The 22,226-nt window shown below is 33.8% G+C and overlaps 2 protein-coding genes and 2 non-coding genes across 5 annotated transcripts; 3 read left to right on the top strand and 1 right to left on the bottom strand.

The window, feature by feature from the left end:
* Positions 1-1,302: 1,302 nt before the first annotated feature.
* Positions 1,303-5,654, top strand: LOC125050540 (clavesin-1-like). 2 transcript variants are annotated; one of them, XM_047650456.1, is made up of 7 exons: positions 1,303-1,675; positions 2,466-2,604; positions 3,221-3,315; positions 3,692-3,836; positions 4,015-4,079; positions 4,640-4,791; positions 5,450-5,654. In XM_047650456.1, exons 1-7 carry the CDS (start codon positions 1,661-1,663, stop codon positions 5,589-5,591), a joined length of 753 nt encoding a protein of 250 aa, XP_047506412.1. In that variant the 5' UTR covers positions 1,303-1,660; the 3' UTR covers positions 5,592-5,654. The 2 variants fall into 2 exon arrangements, with proteins under 2 accessions (XP_047506412.1, XP_047506411.1); XM_047650455.1 differs by having other exon boundaries at positions 1,313-1,675; positions 4,015-4,208.
* Positions 4,299-4,417, top strand: LOC125050748. The gene has a single exon (XR_007117201.1). It is a non-coding gene; the product is annotated as a 5S ribosomal RNA (ribosomal RNA).
* Positions 5,655-5,773, bottom strand: LOC125050738. The gene has a single exon (XR_007117192.1). It is a non-coding gene; the product is annotated as a 5S ribosomal RNA (ribosomal RNA).
* A 1,905-nt stretch (positions 5,774-7,678) lies between these two features.
* LOC125050539 (clavesin-1-like) lies at positions 7,679-21,530 on the top strand. Its single transcript, XM_047650453.1, has 6 exons — positions 7,679-7,920; positions 17,707-17,890; positions 18,201-18,295; positions 20,073-20,214; positions 20,367-20,560; positions 21,186-21,530. The coding sequence occupies exons 2-6, from the start codon at positions 17,749-17,751 to the stop codon at positions 21,510-21,512; spliced, it is 900 nt and encodes a 299-aa protein (XP_047506409.1). The 5' UTR covers positions 7,679-7,920; positions 17,707-17,748; the 3' UTR covers positions 21,513-21,530.
* The last annotated feature ends 696 nt before the right edge of the window (positions 21,531-22,226 follow it).

Below are 22,226 nucleotides of genomic sequence, written 5' to 3'. Positions count from 1 at the left end.
AAACCATTATAACAAAAGTTGTCTGATTTTTCTATTAGACATAACGGAGAGAGGGAGGAATAAATTAAAGACGTCGAGTCACAGTAACGAGGAACGAGGGCAGCACCAAATAATGGTGCAGAGTAAGGTCAAGGATTACACGTGGAGAAGAAGGAAGGTAGAAAGTCAGAGGTATTAACTGAAAGGGATATTGTCGTTTGTCGTCGTAACAGAAAGGCAAAGCCAGGGACCGAGTGTTAACAAAACAGCTGAGAGAACCTAAACAATGGCTAGAAAGCACTACCTGAATTTAAAAAAATTGGAGTGAAACTTCTTTAGGCGCATGAGGGTAACATTTTTACGGAACGTCACGAAGATGTGCAGCGTTTTTCTCGAAGAAAAGGGAGATTGAGACCGATTAAGAGAGTGAGAAGGGTGAATTACCTTATAGAAATTCTATTTTTAAAATTAAAATTTCGTAAAGAGAATTTATGAAATATATGTAGTTTTATTATATTTTATGCAAAATAATTTATTGAATTCTCAAATGACGAATTGTAAATTAAAATGCGACGTGTTTTTATTAAAGAAGAAATTAATTTATAATTTGTGTTAATTTTCGACACTTTATATTTTAATGACAATTAAATTCCTAACGACGTGACAACGTAATTCGATTGAGCCGGCTGCACGCACGAAAAAACATGACACATGCGGCGTTACCTCGCTCTTGACGCATGTGGCGTTACCTCGCTTTGAGGCGTTCCATTTAAGGCTTGAAGTGCAAGCGAGAGCGCGGAACGAGCGACAAAGAGGCACAATCGGCCTCCGCGTTCGGCAGCGTTCGACATCCGTCTCTCTCCTACTTGAGTAACTTGATCAATTCTTTTGTGATTTCCATTTAACTCCTTCTCAATATCCATGCAAAATATCAAACAAATAAAATTAAAATTTTCTTTTGAAAAACGCAACCATTCTATCAGTATTTTCTTATGACGTTGTCACGTTCAACTATCGTCAGTGAACCGACTTTACAGACAACCGATTTTTTTAAATAATTAATCGTCGTATCTCCCAGGGAAGACGGGAGTCGATTCCACACTTCAATAGTTCGCAAAATAAAATGTCTATGAATCGGACCTTGGAAGACTTCCAGCCATCAAGGTGATGCGGATGAAATTTTGAATTAATACGCGCTTTCCGGCTTTATTCGTTACCCTCAAAAGTCAAAACCAAATTTGATAACCTATTCATAAAGACAACTTCTCAATTTACTGTCGTGGAACATAATTTAGTTCACGCATTTACAAATTACAGATTACAAACAATATTCTTTAACAGTTTTATAATTTAAACGGACGCTCTATTATTTCTAAACATTGGCGTATTAGAACCAATTTACTGTTCGGCGAAATATAAAGGTTTATGCAATTCCCAGTTACCGCTACTATTTACAAAACAGAAATACGTTCTTAGTTAAATTAATACTTAGGGCACGCACAGTCTTTAAACAACAAAGCAATATTTAAAATCAAATGACATTTTGTGGAATTGTATTTCGTCATTAAGTTGTACGCTAGTACACTGTTATTGTGTGAGTAACTAGACCAATTTGAAAGGAAATGCCGATTTCGAGTTCACTTTAATAGCAGTCTATTTTGGGTTTTGATACTGAATCGTCATGGAAATGAATAAGGTACGTGAAATGTCAAATTATTTAAAAACACAAAGTTCGTGTATTCCTTAAGGGGGCGTCCATAAATTACGTGAGGTGTTTAAGGGGGGGAGGGGGTCGAGTCATATCTCATTTAATCTTACGTTGGAGAGAGGGGGGGTCTCGGCAAATATCACGCAATTTTTTTTCTAATTAAAAAAAAATTAGGAAAACGGTTGACCCTAAAGGCTATCTCTGCAACTTTCTGCTAACTCCATACCTAAACGCTCAACATTTCACTTATTTGGTTTAGTCGTAAATAAAAGCACGAAGCAATTGTTTCTTTTCTTTTTACAATAACAATCCAACGCGTTTACTTAAGAAACCTATATTTTGAAAAATCTCACGTGAGATTGGGGGATGGGGGAGGGGGTTAAATAAAATCTCACGACATCTCACCAGGGGGGGAGGGAGGTACAGAAAATTTAAAAAAACACCTCACGTAATTTATGGACGCCCCCTAAGAAAGAAAGCTTTATTTACAATTTACCTGATTAATTTTAGTCACTTAAAAATATACTCTCAAGATTAAATAACGATCAATTTAATTTTTTTAAATGGTTTAATAAGGCTAAGTCATCTAGCAAATTGAAAAAAACTATTTTTTATTAGTCTCTTTCCTTTGCCTTCAAAAATAAAATACATAATACCAATTACTTTATTTAAATATTTTCTTCACATTTCCTTAATCACCAAACACTTCATTAACCATCAGTAGTCATTGTTTTATAACTAAAAAGTCAAATTAATTGCTATGGCAACTTATTTTCAGATTTTGCGCGAAATTCTCTTTAAAGCTGAACTAGAACGCCACATTGTTTCTGAATGCGAAGACCAGGCGCGCATACTTTGTGGAGAGAACCCAGACAAGCGGTTGCATGTTATCGAACAACTGAGGGATTTAATATTAGGTATTCTGGGTATTCACGACGGACGACCATACGTTCATCTTCCTTCAATCGTTACAGACCTAGTGGAAATGACATTTCATGTCGATTTCTGCAGAAATTCTTCCTAATAAAATAAATATTCACGAAAGAAAGAATTATAACGATGATTCACATTCAAAATTTTGAATGACATTGATCTTAAGTAGAGTTCAGTTTTGTTTTCAATACATAATATATTTTAAATTCTTAATCATAAATGTGAATAATATTATCATATCGTAAGCGTATTTAGTAGCGATTAATTGTTAAGTTATATAAATAACTAAAAAGTAAAACATGAAATATATCTATTATGAGAACCTATGGCATAGGAACCAAAGTAGTTAATATATTTATTTTTATTCTGCTCGTAAATAATTGTTTTAATTTTCAACACCAACCATTCATGAATTTAGGACATGATTGGTAAACAGTAATTATCTGCAAATGTATTCGTGACTTGTAGTCGATCAACTTGAAAATTAAATGGTTTTGTAAATTGCTACAGTTTTTATAGATTCAATCCTACTACAGTTAAAGTAAAATATTGAAAGGAATGCTTAGTATTAACGAACGAAACCGTTGATAATTATTTCAGAACGAGGTGAATGTTACCCGCCTAGACTGGACGACGCGTTTTTACTGAGGTTTCTACGTGCGCGCAACTGTATACCGGCTCGCGCGCACCGCCTGGTATGTTATGATCGCCTGGTATTTTCGGAACTTTTGTTGTGTAATAACGACACATCTCCAACTCTAGGGACATTTATTTTTATTTACTTACCCTGTAAAGAGATGGCGCTGTTTCACAATTTGCAAGAGACTTAATTTAATTGAAATAGATCGAACAATTAGAATTGAAATCATTTGTTAATAAAAACATATAACTCCTTCTTTGCGTTAGGAATGAACGTTAAGGGTGTTTTAATTGCTAATTTTTTATATAAAATTTCTACTCATTGCGATTATTTGGACATAACGATCTAGTCTAATTTAAATCTACCCTAAATTACTACTAATTGCATACCTATATCAGAAAAAAGTTACAATATTACCTTGCTGTTTTTAGCTGGCCCGGTACTGTAAATTCCGGGAACAGAACCCACACCTTTGGCGCGATGTCTATTGGTATGGCTTAGCTAGACTCGGGAACATCTTTGAAGGAGTCCTATTCGACAGACCGGATGTGGGCAGACTGATCATTGGAAGACTTGGTATAAAAATTATATTGAATATTTTTGGCAAATTTGAATATTAAAATAATAATTCACAGAATTTAAATGACATTCTCAATAATTATCAATAACTTCAAGTAATATTGAATAGCAGCTAAATCATACGGGATCCATGATATCAAATGGGAATTAACCTCTAACAGTTTATGTGATACAGGTCAATGGGACCCAGACGTCTTTTCTGCTGATGAGCTGGTGCGAGGCTGCCTTCTCCTTCTAGAGGTGGGAATCTTGCAGCCGAAGCTCCAAGTATTGGGTGGGACAGCACTCGTGGACTGCCAAGGGATGACATTGAAGCACATGCGTCATCTTACTCCATCGATTGCTTTACAAGCGATGAATGTTATGGGGGTTAGTTTAAGGAGTGAAGTATGAAGTCGGAAATTATTATTTGATATTGACTTAAATAGCCATCTTATCAAAATAATTAGGCTCACTGTCGCCAACGTCCATACCACGTTGAATACACCGGTTCTCGTCCGATCACCGAAATTAAGCAATGTCGGGCGAGGTCAGTACTTGGATGGGTGACCGCCTGGGAACACCTCGTGATGTTGGCTTTTTGTTTTAACTTTTTACTAAATTATAATAACAATCTTATGTCATCATTTCATTATTTTTTTAATTAATTAGTATTATCAATATGGAGTATGGACACAGTTTACAATATACTTTGATTATACAAGAATTTTTAAGAGTAACGTGACAACGTTACTAGAGAAAGAGATTAATATATTACATTAATTTAAAAAAATAAAAACGATGTTTTCTAACTTTCACAGTTTGCATTCCCGCTACAGCAACGTAGCGTACACATAGTAAATTGTTCCCGCGTCATAGAGAATTTGTTCTACCTCTTTAAACGTCTGGCGCCCGCGGACGATCTCTGGAAGAGGGTCTACTTTCACGGATATGATTACTCCTCGTTACACCGGTAGGAGTCAGTGATACATACATACATACACATAGGGTGAGATCTATAGAGCGCACTTAGACTTTGCTCAGACTTAACTATAACCATTCTTTACTTTTTTAAAGGATAATAAAGAAGGTATTGCATCAAATGAAACATCAATTTCTGTCTTAGCTTGAGCTTAGCTTAATCTCACCGTTAAAATGTCTATAAATATAATAAATCATAGTTTAACCTTAGTGTTTTTCGTAAGTAAAGTCTGAGCAAAGTCCAAGTGCGCACTATAGATCTCACCCATAGTGACCTAGATAGTCAGGTAGATAATTATACTTTAGAAGAAGTAAAACCCTTCTTTCCCACTGGCGAATAATAGAAAAAGAGAACGTCACAATGCGTTTGGAAACGTCGAAATGGTTATGGATCATACAAATTTGTGTTTATTTTATAGGAAGTATCTCTGATACAGAAATGATGTTGCCAAATAGAAAAGCTACATTATGCCTGAGTGAGATAAAGTATATTATGTTCCTTAAAAAAATTGCTGGTTAAAAATTAAAATATATTCAAGATCTTGTCAAAAAAATAACATAAATAATATTATAATTACTACGTAAACGTAGTAATCAATTCATTCATTTTACTTGCATGAATAAAACCTTAATCTATTTTCTTGTTACAGATACCTAGACCAGGAATGTCTTCCAGAAAGATACGGAGGACACCGCGAAGCAGTATCACTAGGTGAATGGCTTACAGCCATCAACCAATATAGAAAAGAAGACTTTGACAAGGACATGAGCAGTATTGGCTATGCAGTTTAGATTATTGAACAGTTTTAATATAATGATATTTATAAACTGGGATGATAAAAAAAAGAAACAAAATGCCAACATCACGAGGTGTTCCCAGGCGGTCACCCATCCAAGTACTGACCTCGCCCGACGTTGCTTAACTTCGGTGATCGGACGAGAACCGGTGTATTCAACGTGGTATGGACGTTGGCAACAGCCAATCTAAAAATTCTCTTTATAATATTTGTGGCAAAAAAATTTATTATTATATACATTCTTATCATTTGTTCTTATGAACATTATACGCTTATGTGTAAATTGTGACTGTCACCGATATCAAAACATAATAATTGATTTAATCATTTATATAAATAGTTGTGATTACAGTTATTCAATGTATGTTTTTAAGTATGTATGTATTTTACGTTTTTGTAGAACGGACCATAGTATTTTAAATTTCAAAGTAAATACTGAATATAATTGCGTCATAAGTTATAGAAACTAAACTTGTAAGGTTTAAATAGAGCCTTTGGAGTAAACTGTGTAAATAAGAGAACGTGTTTAACATTTAAATTCTTATTTACTTACTTACATAAATGAATAGAACATAACCTCTAATGTACTTCGTAAATACTTGTTCAGTAATTAAATACAATAATAAAATAATGTATAATTTTTTTATTCTATAAAAGCAACTTTTGATTTGTGAACGAAATCGACACATTAAAATTTTAAAAACTACCCTTAATGATTAATTATAAGACATAGACATAGACATAGACATAACATTTATTACAAACAAAAACACACACACATAAACACACAAAATAACAGTACTTAAAGAAAACATAAAATAAAATAAGACATCACAAACAATAAAAATTAGAAATTAAAATTAAGAAATGTTTTTTTGCCATTCGGTTCGTTTCTAGTGTGCAATGTGTGTGTACTGTGGTTGTATTTGGCCCTGGCTCAGCATTATGCTGAGGAGCAAAAAGTTCCACAGCACTGCCAGAGACCACAGTAGCTAGTTTTATAATCGACCTAGATTTGTGTGGAACGTAAGTCGTAACCTTTAAGTATATTTTATCACATTTAATCGTAAAATTCCACGCGATAAGGACAACATTAAATACATTACATATTATAAAATGCGTTTATTATTTCGTAATTCGTCGTTTATTTTTTTATCTAAAAATATAGCCAAAGATGGAATACATAATATTTACCTACAAAAAGGTTCAAAAGGGAACTAACTTAACTAAGTAATACCTAATTTGGATGTGTTGTGTGATGGTGTATTACGTGAAGGTGTGTATGTGGGGTGTGCTCATGATGCAGATGATTAATTTGCTTGATGATTAATTTGCTTGATGATTAATTAATCATATTCCGCGATAGCTTAAAGAAGTAAAGGCTTAAATACTTAAGTCGTGAAACAAAACGAAAGTATGATACAGTCGAGAACCATAGATTATAACTAGCTTTCGCTATAAGCTTTGTTTGAACAGATAATGCTAGTTGTAATAATCTCTTTGGTTAACAGAGCTTTCACCATTTTTATTGGCTCGGTTCAATGACCTTGACATGTAGGTCAATACTTCTATACGGGTTTTATTATTTTTAGATGTAATAAATATCTAGAATGATTAATGTCTAATACTTCAGTGGATAGCTGGTTCCACGTAGTGGTGGTGGGCGGCAAAAACTGCCTTAAAAACGCTCAGTTGCTCACATCTGATGATGAAAGTCAGTTGCAGTTATTAATCCGAACAACTCTTCTGAACATTCTCCGTGGTAAATGCGGTAGAAGATGCAGAGAGACCCACATCTCTACTCAACGCCAAGCTTATCACAAAGTGTATTTAATAAAATTCCAACATAAAATCTAGCCGTTCAATATATTATAAGGACTGTTTTATTGCCAAATAAAATCATGTCATACATTATGAATAAGTAAATACATAAAAATGTTTATTTTAATGATTTTAGCTGTCCTTACTTTTAGAAAATTATATATAAACAATACATTAGTATGTTTCTTATAATAATACTAGTAATATGCGTAACGTGAGGTCACAATTGTTTTGCGTTACGCCCTGAGTATCGAAATATAAAGTATAAACACATTTCGTTCCGCCATCATCTGAGACGCACGCTTCAAAACGAGTTTTTAATTTTAAAATAGAACCTCTTTACATGGAATACGTTATACGAGTGAATGTTTGTGGTCATTCAACTGTTTATAGTCTTTCAATAATTAGTTTTTTGAACCTTTAATCGTGCGACATATACTTTTATGTGTGTTGATGAGTGTTGTGTTACCGAAAAGGCGTTGTTTGAAATTTGAATTTCTAAGGTACGTATTGTCTATTTTAGAAACATAATTTTGTTCCTTCAAGCTTATGTTGTCCTGGTTAGATGGTAGACGCCAAAATATTCTTTAGACTATTAATTATATTAATTTAATATACATTCATTAAATGTGTAACTGTAATATATAACTGTTATCTCTTACTTATCAGGATATTCAATCTTATCAAAAGTAAAGAGGCCTAGGCCGTTTTAACTTTTACTTGACTGCACCAGAGGTCCAGTCAAGTCAAAGTTGGTGCAGGGGAGTTTGGGATTACATCTTGATGAAATTTTTTGTGTGTGTTCAAGGGGATCTGGGAATGGTTTAGATTCATAAATCAGCCCGGCAGATGGCGCTGCAGTCAGTACTTCATACTTTGTTAAATATCCTAATCGCTTGAAATAGGTATAATGCAAGACAAAGTCTGTGGGGTCCGCTAGTTACATATAATATGGAAAAAATCCATTTATTAACGTAAGAAGAGGTTAGAAATCGCGACCTCTAAATTGAGAAAGTTGCATTATCTTTACTTAATCCAAATATTTTTTAATATATCGAATATCAGTGATGTGTGTAATATTTCACAATTTATCTCGGACCTCGTCAGTCTAGTACAAGAAAACATAATTCTTAAGTTCTAGGCATTGCAACAGATAAGTACTAATTATAGTATTATCTAACACGAATATTTCCTGTTGCTTTCCCGCGTGTTACATTTTACATGACTTTCTCAAAGGTATGGAAATTGATTTCAAATTTTCCACGGCTTGATTCGCGTGGGAATATTGCTATTCAATTCGTAGGATATTCATTACATAAACTCAATAGACATATTTGTTATATTGTTAGATACTAATAGGAAAAAATGCTAGAAACTAGATAGTCCCTGCGTGGCATAGGTGTTTGATTGACTGTTAGACCAGTGCCGATAATTTTTGAAACCTAAAAAAATTACAGTAGGATGAAACCCATTAGAAAAGCAGGGGAATATGATCAAAATGAAAGGAAAAATAAATTACGGTCGATCTGAGGTCGGGAAGGGGTAGGGGGGGGAGTTTTAAGGGTAAAAAACGGTTTATCTCGATTTCCGGCAAAACTACAAGTCCTATCGAAGAAAGTTAAATGGCAAAGTTGGAGGTAATAAAAAGATCTAAAACTTTTGTATTCACACATTTTTCACATAACCTCAAAATTTATGTGAAAAATTCAAAAAACCAAGTTCTTGGTTTTTTATTTTTATCTTTAACAAAAATATTTTTTTTTAACGAAATTTGGTGAAAACTTACCTTTCTATGTCCCAAATACACTGTAATTTATTTGATTAAAAATATTTATTTGTTCACCTTATTTTGAATTAATATCGAAAAAACACCCTAATTTTCAATCGAAAATTCTGACGTCAAAATTTCAGCTTTTTTCAAAAAGTTGGTGTGTTTTCAGTTCGTTGAAATCTCTACTTTCCTATGGTAAAAAAAAATATATATATTACCATAGTAAATCTTCTCAGAAAACGCAAAAAATCGTATGCAGTATCGCCCAGACCTGTCATCCCCTTCCTTACTTCTCTATGAAATACGAAAATTTTAGCCCATCTAAAGGCTAAATTTTTTTTTTAGGTCACTCAGGTATATATAAGTTATCTTAAAATAGTAATAAATAGGCATCTGATTATAATTTAAAGAAGATTCATAGAGAAGTAGGGAAGGGGATGACAGGTCTGGGCGTTACTGCATACGATTTTTTGCGTTTTCTGAGAAGATTTACTATGGTAATATATATATATTTTTTTACCATAGAAAAGTAGAGATTTCAACGAACTGAAAGCACACCAACTTTTTGAAAAAAGCTGAAATTTTGACGTCAGAATTTTCGATTGAAAATTAGGGTGTTTTTTCGATATTAATTCAAAATAAGGTGAACAAATAAATATTTTTAATCAAATAAATTACAGTGTATTTGGGACATAGAAAGGTAAGTTTTCACCAAATTTCGTTAAAAAAAAAATATTTTTGTTAAAGATAAAAATAAAAAACCAAAAACTTGGTTTTTTGAATTTTTCACATAAATTTTGACGTTATGTGAAAAATGTGTGAATACAAAAGTTTTAGATCTTTTTATTACCTACAACTTTGCCATTTAACTTTCTTCGGTAGGACTTGTAGTTTTGCCGGAAATCGAGATAAACCGTTTTATACCCTTTAAACTCCCCCCCCTACCCCTTCCCGACCTCAGATCGACCGTAATTTATTTTTCCTTTCATTTTGATCATATTCCCCTGCTTTTAAAATGGGTTTCATCCTACTGTAATTTTTTTCACTTTTTATTTATTTTAAAGGCTATCTGCACTGGTCTATGTGGTTAATACGTATATTTCCATGGAAACGTAAGTCGCGCCAGCAACTACAACAAAACTATTAATAAACTTCAAAGTTTTTATGAATTTTTTATGAATTTAAAAAGATTATGACGGTGAAGACTTACAACCTGAATAACTTCTATTTTTTGTTATTAAATTTAATATCTGTATACTGTATGTAATAGTTAATATTTAGTAAACCAGCACTAAAGATGCCCCTGAAATGCTGTGTACAGGTGTTGGACTTCAGGTTTACAAATGTTGTTTAGTTTGAAGTAACATTATGTATTCACTCAATCTGTTGTCTGTTCTGTACCGAACATGTAAAAATAAAATAAAAATAAATAAAAAGCAAAAAATTTCGTAGAATAAACCAAATTTTTAACTTTTTGTAAAATTAGAACAAAACAAACGAAACTTATTAACAGTACAAAAACAATTATATGCATAACGCATATTAAAATAAAATAGATTTTCATACGGTCTTAATATTTTTATTACAGTTGTATTGTATGTGTAGAAGTAATCAATATAAGGGGTGTCTCAGTAAGAGTGCACTTTTTAATTTTTAAATAAAGACAAGTATTTTATGACAGAGTTCTGATATTTTTATTGTATTGTAAAGAACACATATTCCGATTAAGTATGGAATAAAATTTACGGCAAATAACCTCCACGGCTCCGATGACAGGCCATTACACTTTTCATGAAATTTTCCATGACTTTTTCACAGAGATGTGGCTGTATCTCACCGATGACGCGTTGGATTTTTGATTTAAGCTCAGGAATGGTTTCGGGTTTATTCGCATAAACTCGAGATTTCACAAAACCCCAAAGAAAAAATCGCACGGCGTTAAATCGCACGATCTTGGTGGCCAGATGACATCAGAATTTCGTGAGATAATGTGTTCTGTTCATCGGAGAAAATGACTTTTTTCGAAAAATTGGCATCGACTTCCCTTTGCTCCATTACTCATTGAGCAAATTGCCGGTGCCTTCCTTGGTCTGCTGGTTTGAGCTCCTGAGTTAACTGAATCTTGTACGCATGAAGGTCTTTAGTCAAAATTTGCTAAGTCGAATTGATGTTTTCGAGTAGGTATTCGGCGACACTCTCGTTTACAGCAGCAATGTTTTCAAGGGACCGACCAGTACGTTGACGCAAAGGATTCTTATTATCCATACCTAATTGACCCAGTTTCTTCCAATTTCTTGACCACTCTTCGAATGGTTGACACATTAGGTGCACTTTCTTGGCTGAAAATTTGGTGAATTTTGCGAGCGTTTTCAGCGTTACTTTTGTAATGAGTTTTCACAATTATAACGAGTTGTTCTTTCGAAAAGCGCTCCATTTTTAATAATCGGAATAAACAGAGGTGACACCTGTTAAATTTCAGAGTTGCCACTTGCAGGAAAACCAAAAATATTACAATTTTAAAAAGTGCACTCTTACTGAGACACCCTTTATAAGCCTCGACTTGTTTAAGCTATCGCAGAATATCCTGAAGGCCGATTTACATTATCTTAGTGTTTAGTACAACTTGAAAGGCAAGTGGTTTACTAAAGCAAGTAGCGTTTACATGTTTCAACTAAAGTACTATCCTAAAGCACTCTCCTAAACACTAAGATAATGTAAATCGGCCTTTAAATGAAGTATTAAGAATATTACCTTGTATAGAGTATTGATTTTTTGTTTCATTGTATGGTTCGATACAGAACTAATTGGCCTAACACAATGGTGTATTACACACACATGTCAATTGTAATGACTCAATAATACATGATACTTTTAAATGTATAAAGCATTTTAAAACTATATTTGATACAGTTAATTATGAATTAATAATTATTTTGGTTCGTGCGGCCATCCGTTGTTAGAAGCGATCCATTTTTCTATTGTATCTTGATGGCTCCTCTTATGTTGGCTGGTGATGTAACTGGGTCATGTTTTACACAATTAAAATAACGAGCAAAAAGAATCTTACAATATCAATAATTGTCTTGAAAGAAAGTTGTTCGGCTAAAAAGGAAAGTCAAAGACAATTTAACTAAACTGCTACTTGTACCTACTAGTACGTAAGTCTAAATAGTACACAAGAACAATAAATATACGATAGGAGCTAATTCTTTTTTAATTTTTATCTTTAACCACTTTCTTTAACAAAAATTTCACTAGCGATTCAAAACTTTATACATTCACTTACAATCTTAATCAACATCTTCTCAACCTGAAATACTGAAAAGGAAAGTATTTTTTTTTTAATTTTTATAATCCTGTGGAAGTAAGATCGATATTATCACGCCCGACAGACGTTGTCCTGCATGATATTTCAAGCGATTAGGATATTAAACAAAGTATGAAATGAAAGGCAATGTTTTGGGAATTTAACCCAGATCGTTTGGTTACACGCCAACAGCTCTACCAGTTCATCCATTCGAGAGTGGTACCTGAAAAACCAATAAATATGTACTAGATACCGACTGCAGCGCCACCCAAACGCATACAAAAAAAATCATTCAAATCGTCCAGCCGTTTGAGAGGAGTTCAGATACATACACACGTACAGTAGAAATATATAAAGATATATATTTAAAGTCCTACGCAATAGTATTGAAACGAGTTTCAGAAATGGGTTGGGTTCCAGAATAGAATTGTATGGAGTAAAAATATTATGTTGCGGAATACCTGTGGAAGTACTTTGTTTGGTCACCCCCGCATTGTGACGGATCGCCAGTTTGGTTTTCTATTTAATATATTTGTATGGGTTCTATATGCCTGAAAGGCTTATAGAATTAACATATATTGTATTAATTAACATTGAACAGACAACTAATAAGCATTATACACGAATTTATTATTCTTCATAAAAGAATTTTAAAAAAATCTGACGATGAAATATAAAGTGGTTACAATTTTTTTGTCAACTGACGCATCGACTGTCATAACAAAAAAGGAATTAACTACTTAAAACTAAAAATTCAAATGCTAATAATTGGTAGATGTACTAATTAAACAAACACAAATATATATTCGCCCTGTCTCACTAATTTAACAAGGGAAATTATATAATAGATATATCTTTTATTAAACCCTAAACATAAAAACAGTATTTACAATTTTCTTAACCTACATACGAATAGTAAAATTGAAAATATAATTATATTTGCTTTTACCATAGCAGTTTTATCTTACATCGAATTGCATTAACAACCAATCGTTTCGTAAACATTTAAATAGTGATTATATTTAGTAACAGAGATAAGAGTTGCACGTAAATTATAGTCAATTATGATGATATATTTTCTTATTTCTTTTGCTGTTCTATATAGGCCAAAGCAACCAACGATGGTTCAGAAATAACTGACTAACTAATAACGCTTTTAATAAAAGAGTGGCGGAGAGTTTATTGCCAGTTCTTCTCTTCCGTTCTACGCCCTTGATTTGAGAACTGGCAGTAAATGTAAAATTAGAAGCATTTAATATGTATTTATTTTTTGTCGTTCATAAGTGTACATTGTGTTACCTATATGAATAAATGATTTTTGACTTTTGAACTTTATTAAGTAAACTCACGCACACACACATACCAATATTAATATTATATTTTACTAGGGTAAGCTGTTGATGGTATTTTTCAGATTGGCCACTTCCGAACGCATTCTTAAAAGGCCGGCAACGCACTCGCGAGCCCTCTGGCATTTAGAGTGTCCCTGGCATGGTATCACTTAACATCAGATGAGCCTCCTGCACGTTTGCCCTCTGTTCTATAGAAAAAAATTAAAATAATGTTATATTAGCATAAACTATAATTATTTATAAAGTATTTGAATAAATAATTGTCTACTCCTTCGAAGCGGAGACATTCCTCTACTGTATTAGGTATTTAATACTCAACCATAAAAAAAACATAATTCCGAACCAATTCGTGTAAACTCAAACTCAGAATAACTTTATTCATATAAGTAATCAAGTACACTTATGAACGTCAACAGAAAATATGTCAAATTGATTCTAAATTTACATTTACTACCACTTCGAACGTCAAGGGCGTAAAGCGGACAAGAAACTCCGCCACCGGTTCTTTCTTTTTCTAAGTCCTTCAAGAGCGTAATTCCTAAAAGGCCGGCAACACATGAGCCTTCATTCAACATAAGGTCTACCACCTTTAATTAATTGTTATTTAGACCTGAGAATTACAACTATGTGTATTCCAGCTACGTGTATGTCGATTTTAAATGCTTGTTAAAAATGTTTGCTACTTGCAATTTTAAATTTCTCCATCGCATAGCAATGCAAAAAAATAGCAATTCTGTTTAATTTTCCATTGATGTGATTCCAAACTAATGTTATATTAATGAGATTTTAATAGCGTAGATTCGCTACGCAGGCCGAGATTGCATTTAAGTTTTTATATTACACTAGCAAACTCGGCGAACTCCGTTTCGCCACCAGATGGCTTCGTTTTATGTAACATTTCGTTTGGTGATCCCGCTTTTCTGTTGAAATTTTTCCTGAATTTTCCGAAAACCCCACGGAGCCCGAACCCTTTCCAACGAATGCAAAACCGTGGAAATCGGTTCGTGCGTTCTGGAGTTATAGCGTCAGGAAGGAAAACCCGACTTATTTTTATATAGTAGATATAACAATAAAGTGTTGACAGTGGCTTCGGCGTGGGACTCATCCCTCGGTCGTAGGTTCGATCCCCGGCTGTGCACCAATTGACTTTTATTCTATGTGCGCATTTAACATTCGCTTGAACGGTGAAGGAAAACATCATGACGAAACCGACAGCGTATGTCAGGCACAGGAAGCTGATCACTTACTTGCCTATTAGATTAACAATAACCACAGGTACAGAAATCTAACCTTAAAAATAAGTTGTAGCGCCTCTGATTTTTTTATTATATTATAAATTATTACTCCTCATTCGTTATATATATACAATAGATACACACTTAAAATTGTAGATAAAAACTATTATTTAAGGACCTCTTATAGAGTAGGATAGGCCTCCTCTAACTGGCTCCAAGTCTCTCTATCTAGAGCATTCTTCTCCCAATATTCCCCACCAGCTTCTTTAACCTCGTCTGCCCATCGCGTAAGGTTTTCGTTATTGAGAAATTAAAATATTTATTAAAATCAAGTCTAAATGAATTCATTGAAAGGCGTTGACCTTATTTTTAATCGTTTATTTTGGTTTTTATCACATTTATCATATCGTGACATATAAACAGTTATAATTATTTCGAAATAATACTTTTTTTAAACACATTGCCTTCACTCAGAACTGGAACATTCTAGCCTAACTTAAGTCTAATAAGTAATTTAAGTCTAACCTAATTAATAAAAAGGATATTTAACATAAAGTGTCCTACACAACTTACAGTCTCTATTAAGGGACACTTTGTTTTTGTCTTCTATTTTTTTACTTAAGACTACGACTAGACGAAACAATACTAAGTATTAAAAATATATAAATCAGCTACTGTTTTTATGCGTTTTAACCTTGAAAATACTTGTAAAATGTAAAATATGGATTTTTTTAGCTCAACAAAAGTCATACAAAAACTTCCTGTTTTTATTGTAATTCTCTTGTGTTTTTGGTAAATTTTCATTCGTGTCAATTATATTAATTATATAAAAAGCCGAAACCTTATGGTTTAAAAAACGATTTCGATGACATAACAATCAAATATACAGTATTTACAATTTCCTTAACCTACATAGATAGCTACATTAATAATTAATTAAAACAAATTTAAAAATTTAGCTTTCTAAAAATTTGTGGCAGTGTACCTTTAACGCTGGCAGCATGTCCTCGCTGTATTGCGATACTTATTCGTTGAGCGAGGAAAGCACCAGCTCTCTGGTCACCGGTACTATCTACCAGGCGCCAACCTAAATCTTTAATTGGTGCTTGTGCACTTGAACCCCACGGCCCAAAAGTCTCTACTCCAAAGGGAACTAAATCGAAGTTGGAAGAAAGACTTGAATATTTCGCCTGCTCTGCGGCCGCCCTAGCTATTTTGCTTGTCCGAGAGAGGTGGAGGCTAAAGTGTCCACACAAGTAGCATTCCATACCAAAGCCCGTCCCATCAACCATGGGATCAACGACAAATAATTAATTAATTTCTGATTGATAGACTACTCCAATTAATTTCTAAAAATCCCTTCTATATTGGTCATACATTTTCATCATAATTTACCTTTTTCTGCTTCTAGTTAAGGCTCTTTACAAGAAATTTATTGATATAGCTTGTATACAAAGATATTATAATAGTACTCAAGTAGGTAGTTATTATAAAAGTACGTCTTTAAAAAGTAAAGGGACCACTTTCTTGTGCCTTTCACTATCACCGCTCCATAATAAACGTGCCGAAAACGGTCAAAGAACCGTTAGTAACAAGGTGTTCTTTATTTAAACGTTACTTTGAAGGTGTGAAAAATTTTAATTGTCGCTGTCAGGTTGGCATTACTTAGGGTAACACAGACTACAGAGTCGAGTATGACCATATGTTAGCTACAGGTAATAACATTTTGTTTCGTAATTAGTAACCCTCTGTGATTAAATATGCTTCAAGTAGAATATGTTAAAGATTTTGAGATACTGTAACTTACTATAGAATGAAAACAAAATCATTGAACTGTAAAATATATGTGGTCAGCCTTTAGAACGAAATTTATTGTACATATTGTTAGAAACCAATATTATTATTTTATTATTTTTAAATAATTTCATAATACGATATACATAACTAATTTACTCTAAATTTTCTCGCTAAGTGAATGTAATTCTTTGATAAATAAAGTATCTTTTAACCGAATAGCTAGGTCAAGTCTTTAGTTAGACTTAATGAAACGCATAAAACTTGTTAGTTGTATAAGATTTTTATCAGTTAAAAACTAATTAAAACCCTAAAGATTTTTTAACTTTTTAACGCATGGAACAGCAATTATTTAATTCCTTCTGCAATGGTATTCTACTGATACAGGAATTTCATAGCTTTTCAGTTTTAAGCCATTATTTAAGAAACTCGATGTTATATTTAAATTTACAGGGTTATCAGTATCGTCACAACAGCGACCTTGGTACTTTTAATATCGATACTGAGAGTGATTCCAATAAAGAGTTCATCAGTATGGAGAGAACTATATTATCTAAGATGCAAAACGGTCGGGCCCGCACTGACTGAACATTGAATCAAAAAATACTTTAATTTTTCAATTCGACATAATATATAATATTTGTTTTGCATTGTAAAAATGCAGCTTCAGTATAGTTTATTTAGTCTCTTTTTTGTCTGACTTGCCTCCTTTTCTGTATTTGAAGAGTTATGTTATCATAGTAAGTAGGATAGTTAATACTAGGATAGAATAACCGCCTAAGAGTTAAAATCGATTAAACAATTCCTTTCTATTTTTATTTTAATCACAGATGCATTGATCTCCGAGGCTTTGGCTTCATACAAACCTAACTATGCCGTTCATCGACATCGCATTCGCAGCTGAGATCAGCAGGTTTGAAGACCCGGAGTTTGAGGAGGTAGCTCGACGGAACTGCAATGAGGATCCTTACAAAAGACAGTCGCAAATCGAAGAGCTTAGGAGTATGGTTTATGGTAAGATGTTTTTTTTATAGAACAGGGGGCAAACGGGCAGGAGGCTCATCTGATCTTAAGTGATACCGCCCATGGACACTTTCAATGCCATAGGGCTCGCTAGTGCGTTGCCGGCCTTTTAAAAAACATTCGTCACAAACTCGAAGTCCCGTATCAGTAAAGTATGCTCCGGGCAACTTAGTGAACCTTCTACGCCTTGCCGACAATAATAAGTTAGGAATCGAGCCCAACCTTCCAACCAATATATATACATATTACATATATATATTTGGGATACGCGACATTTAACCACATTTTTTTATAATTTTAGAGCGCGGCTTGTGTAATCCTCGCCGAATGGATGACGCCTACCTTCTTCGCTTCCTTCGGTGTAGGAGATTTATACCGGCGCTTGCGCATAAATTGGTAATGTATTATAATTATAAATAAATCTGTTCAATAATAATGCTAACTAGTAAGGAATCATATATACCTCAATGATATACAAAATTTTATTTTAAATATTTGAATGATGCGATTGATTCATACGATTTCTCAAGAATCAAATTACCCTACACGTTATACATACCTAGTCATTATAAAATGCGTCACTTCAAGATTTACCAGCTTTATAATGGACATACATGATTCGATTCTCCGTAAAACCGTAAACGTTTCTTGAAAAACAGGTCTCTTGAAATAATTGTTTATTTCAAGAGACCTGTTTTTCAAGAAACAGACGCAAAAGTGTATTTTACCCATAATTGGAGGCTACGGGATGTCAAAACGCCAAAAGACTAAATTTTGCCGACAAAAGCTAAACAGTGAACATGCGGTGTGTAAAGTGGCACCAGGCATTAACCGTATCAGACCTTGACTCCCTTTCCATTTCTAATAAAATTGTTTCCATTATTCAACACTATACGGTTAAAGAGACTGGATATATGTCGTCGTTGGCGTTTCAGTCTCTCCTCCATGTATACAAGATGTTCTTAAGAGCCAAAACATTTCTTGTTCATTGATCGTTTTTTATAGCCAAGTCGGTGGTTTGTGTCTTGCCAGTTAAAACAATTATAAAACATTTCAGCATTTATTTCGCAGACAGGAACTTTTTGTTATGTATTCTAATTTAGCAGTAAAATAATTCAACTTATAACTAAAACCATTGCAGCATTTTTCGTAACCTATTCATCTGTTTCTTTTCATCATCATCATCTTTCATAATAAGGATATTGCAGGCTAAGTGTATGTACAGTAATTTACTGTAACTACTGTAGTGAATTTAAAGTGTTGTTTTACGCTATTACACATTTTTGTAGTACAATGGACAAGGTTCCATAATCACCATCGTTACAGCGGGGTTCGCAAATTGCATGGTTACGAATTGAGAAATATAATTTAGCAGCTTTCATATTTTTGGAATACATGCTGTTACCATGGCCGTTGAAGCAAGACTTACAAATTACAACATTACTGTTATTTTTGGTAATCGAAATAAACAACATTTTATTTTACAGAAACTCTGATATATTTTATAATATAACTGGCTTATAGTAGGCAATAAGCCTATTTTAGTAGTTTATGCAACTGTCATAATATAATAGAGGGTATATTACCTAATTATATGCAATTGCATACACTATATTTTATTTAACCTCATGGCTATAGGTTTCCAAGTCATAAAGTCTTGGTAACATTTGTCATACGCTTTTCTAGATTTTTCTTGGAAAAGACTATTCGACAGTTTCGTAGCTGTTTCTAGAATGTCAATTTTCATCGGTATTGTCGGTGTTGCTTGACATTTTGGCTACTAAAGTTTTATCCAACAAAATATTACTCAAATTCGTATGTACGAAATAGCGCCTAAATGGAAAAAGTCTGTTATTGGTCTATTGGCTCGGAAACAGCGCGTTGCGCTCACCACATATTATGTGTACTTAAATTGAATTGAAACCGCCTTGGTCGGGACACATTGTACTTTAATGATTAAAAAAATATTTTAAAGCATTGTTTCGTTAGGAGAATAATGCTTTAATTTAATTTTTTAATTTTCTTAAAGAAGTATGTAAATAAAATATGCCAATAAAAGTCTGTATTTCATTTCATAATTCGAATATTACCGAATGAGATTATATAAAATATTATTTTAAATGCAGCTTAATAGGACTGCGTACAATTTAAGAGATTTCCTTGTGGTTCACAGATGGTCCGATATGAAGACTTTAGACGTAAAAACGCATACTTGTATGACTGCAGTGCATTCGGTTTGCAGAAAGTGAAGAATGTGTATGCAGGCACATTACCAGATAGCCCTGAAAATGGCCGCATCACGCTTATGAGGTTCGGTGAGTTTAAGCTGTCAGACGAAATATTTTATTAAATTACTCTAAGAATTAAATTGATCATTCAAAAGATAAACTAACTGTAGTTAATAAATTTAGTTAATCAAGAGATAACTAACCGTTTTTTTATATTAACAAAAAGGTATTTCTACCAGGGCGCTGGGACAGCGAGGAGATACCAATAGAAGACGTAGTGCGATGTGCACTAATCATGGATGAAATAGCAGCAATGCAGCCCAGGCTACAGATCCTCGGAGTAACTATAATTGTGGACCTCGAGGGTTTAGGGGTTCGGCATGTTAGTAAGCTGACGAGGACAGTGGCTGGACAGATTGTAGCTTTAATGGGGGTGTGTAATTATAATATTTAATAGAATAAACAATTAAATACAAAAGTAGATGAAAAATCGTAATTTTGTTATTTAATTAGTTTTGTCGCATTTATTAACCTTTATTTGTTAAGTTACGTGGTCAGTATAACCAACCTCCAATAACACATTATGAGGCAATCATTTTTCTGGGGAATTGGCTATAGTAATTTCTCTTTATGGGCAAAGACAAGCACATAAAACTGGCGTCCCACAGTACGCCGGAAAATAATAAACGGCTCAAATATAAGAATCTTTCTCCAACTTTGATTTTGATCCCTTTGGAGTAGAGGCCCTTGGGCCGTAGGGTTCAAGTGCACAGGCGCTTATTAAAGATTTAAGTTGGCGCCTGGTTAATAGTACCGGTGACCCTAGAGCTGGTGCTTTCCCCGCTCAACGAATAAGTATCGCAATACATCGAGGAAATGCTGCCAGCGTTAATGGTACACAGCCATAGTGACCAAACTTTTTAAATTTCTTTTAATTTTCTTTTTATTAATTTTTAATTATTTTTATTCTTACTACGTACGGTTAGGAAAATTGTAAATACTGTATATTTGTGTTGCCTTCTTTAAAATTGTGTCATAAATGAAATTGAACTTTCCAGGTATCCTTCCCAATCAACATCCACGCGGTGCACGTGGTGAATTACAATTGGTTTATCAGCACTTTCTTCAGCCTCTTCAAGCAGTTTATACCAACTGCAGCGTGGGCCCGCCTCCACTTCCACGGCTACGACATGGCCTCACTCCACAAGCATATAGACCCTGAATACCTCCCACCAGAATATGGTGGACAGTGCCAGTACGTCATTAGTACTGAGGAGTGGTTGCGGAAGATCGATATATTTAAAGATGATTTCATGGTGCAAGAACTTAGAGAACTGGGGTTTATGGTTGAAAGTGATAAATGTAAATGGTTTGATGAATGGTAATAAATATTAAGTATGGTTTATTGATTTTTATTTCTGTACAAATATATAAATAGCGTGAGTGATAAAAAAAACAGTGGCGCTACAACCTTTAAAGTTCTGGGTCTCAGATTTCTATATCTGTTTCATGATCATTTGTCAATCTAATAGGCAAGCAATCAACCTTCTATGCTTGACACACGCCGTCGATTCGTCTTTTATGGGTCTAAGGCAAGCTGGTTTCCTCACGATGTTTTCCTTCTCCGTTCGAGTTAAATCACATAGAGAAAAAGTCCATTGGTGCACAGCCGGGGTTTGATCCCACGACGTCAAGGAGGCCAACACTACTGGAGCCTGGGACAATTCTGCTCAAAATCTGCTAACTAAAACCTACGGCTATATTTCATCATCGGATGTTTAGTCTTAAATGCAACTCCACCCTTCTACTTTTACCTCTGGTGTTCCAGAGCTCTTTTTACGATAGTTCTAGAATCAGCTGCTATTCCAGATATTTCCAAACTGTTACAACTTAGGGGCCCTAAGGAGTGTACTACCTTAAAGGCAACTCACTAGCTAAGCTCCTGGCTTTGCGGCTGTCCATGGGCGGAGACAAAACAAGTTTACGTGACCCGCCTGCTTGTTGTGTCCTGTCCCATATAAAAAACTATATTTTAACTATATTATATATGTATACGAAAGTGGATGCTTAGGTGGTTTGGTGGAGAACGGATGAATGAG

The sequence above is a fragment of the Pieris napi genome, chromosome 6 (assembly GCF_905475465.1).
Source record: "Pieris napi chromosome 6, ilPieNapi1.2, whole genome shotgun sequence".
Taxonomy (NCBI): domain Eukaryota; kingdom Metazoa; phylum Arthropoda; class Insecta; order Lepidoptera; family Pieridae; genus Pieris; species Pieris napi.
The sequence above is the reverse complement of the archived record's forward strand: the minus strand, read 5'-3'. Positions and strand labels throughout refer to the sequence as shown.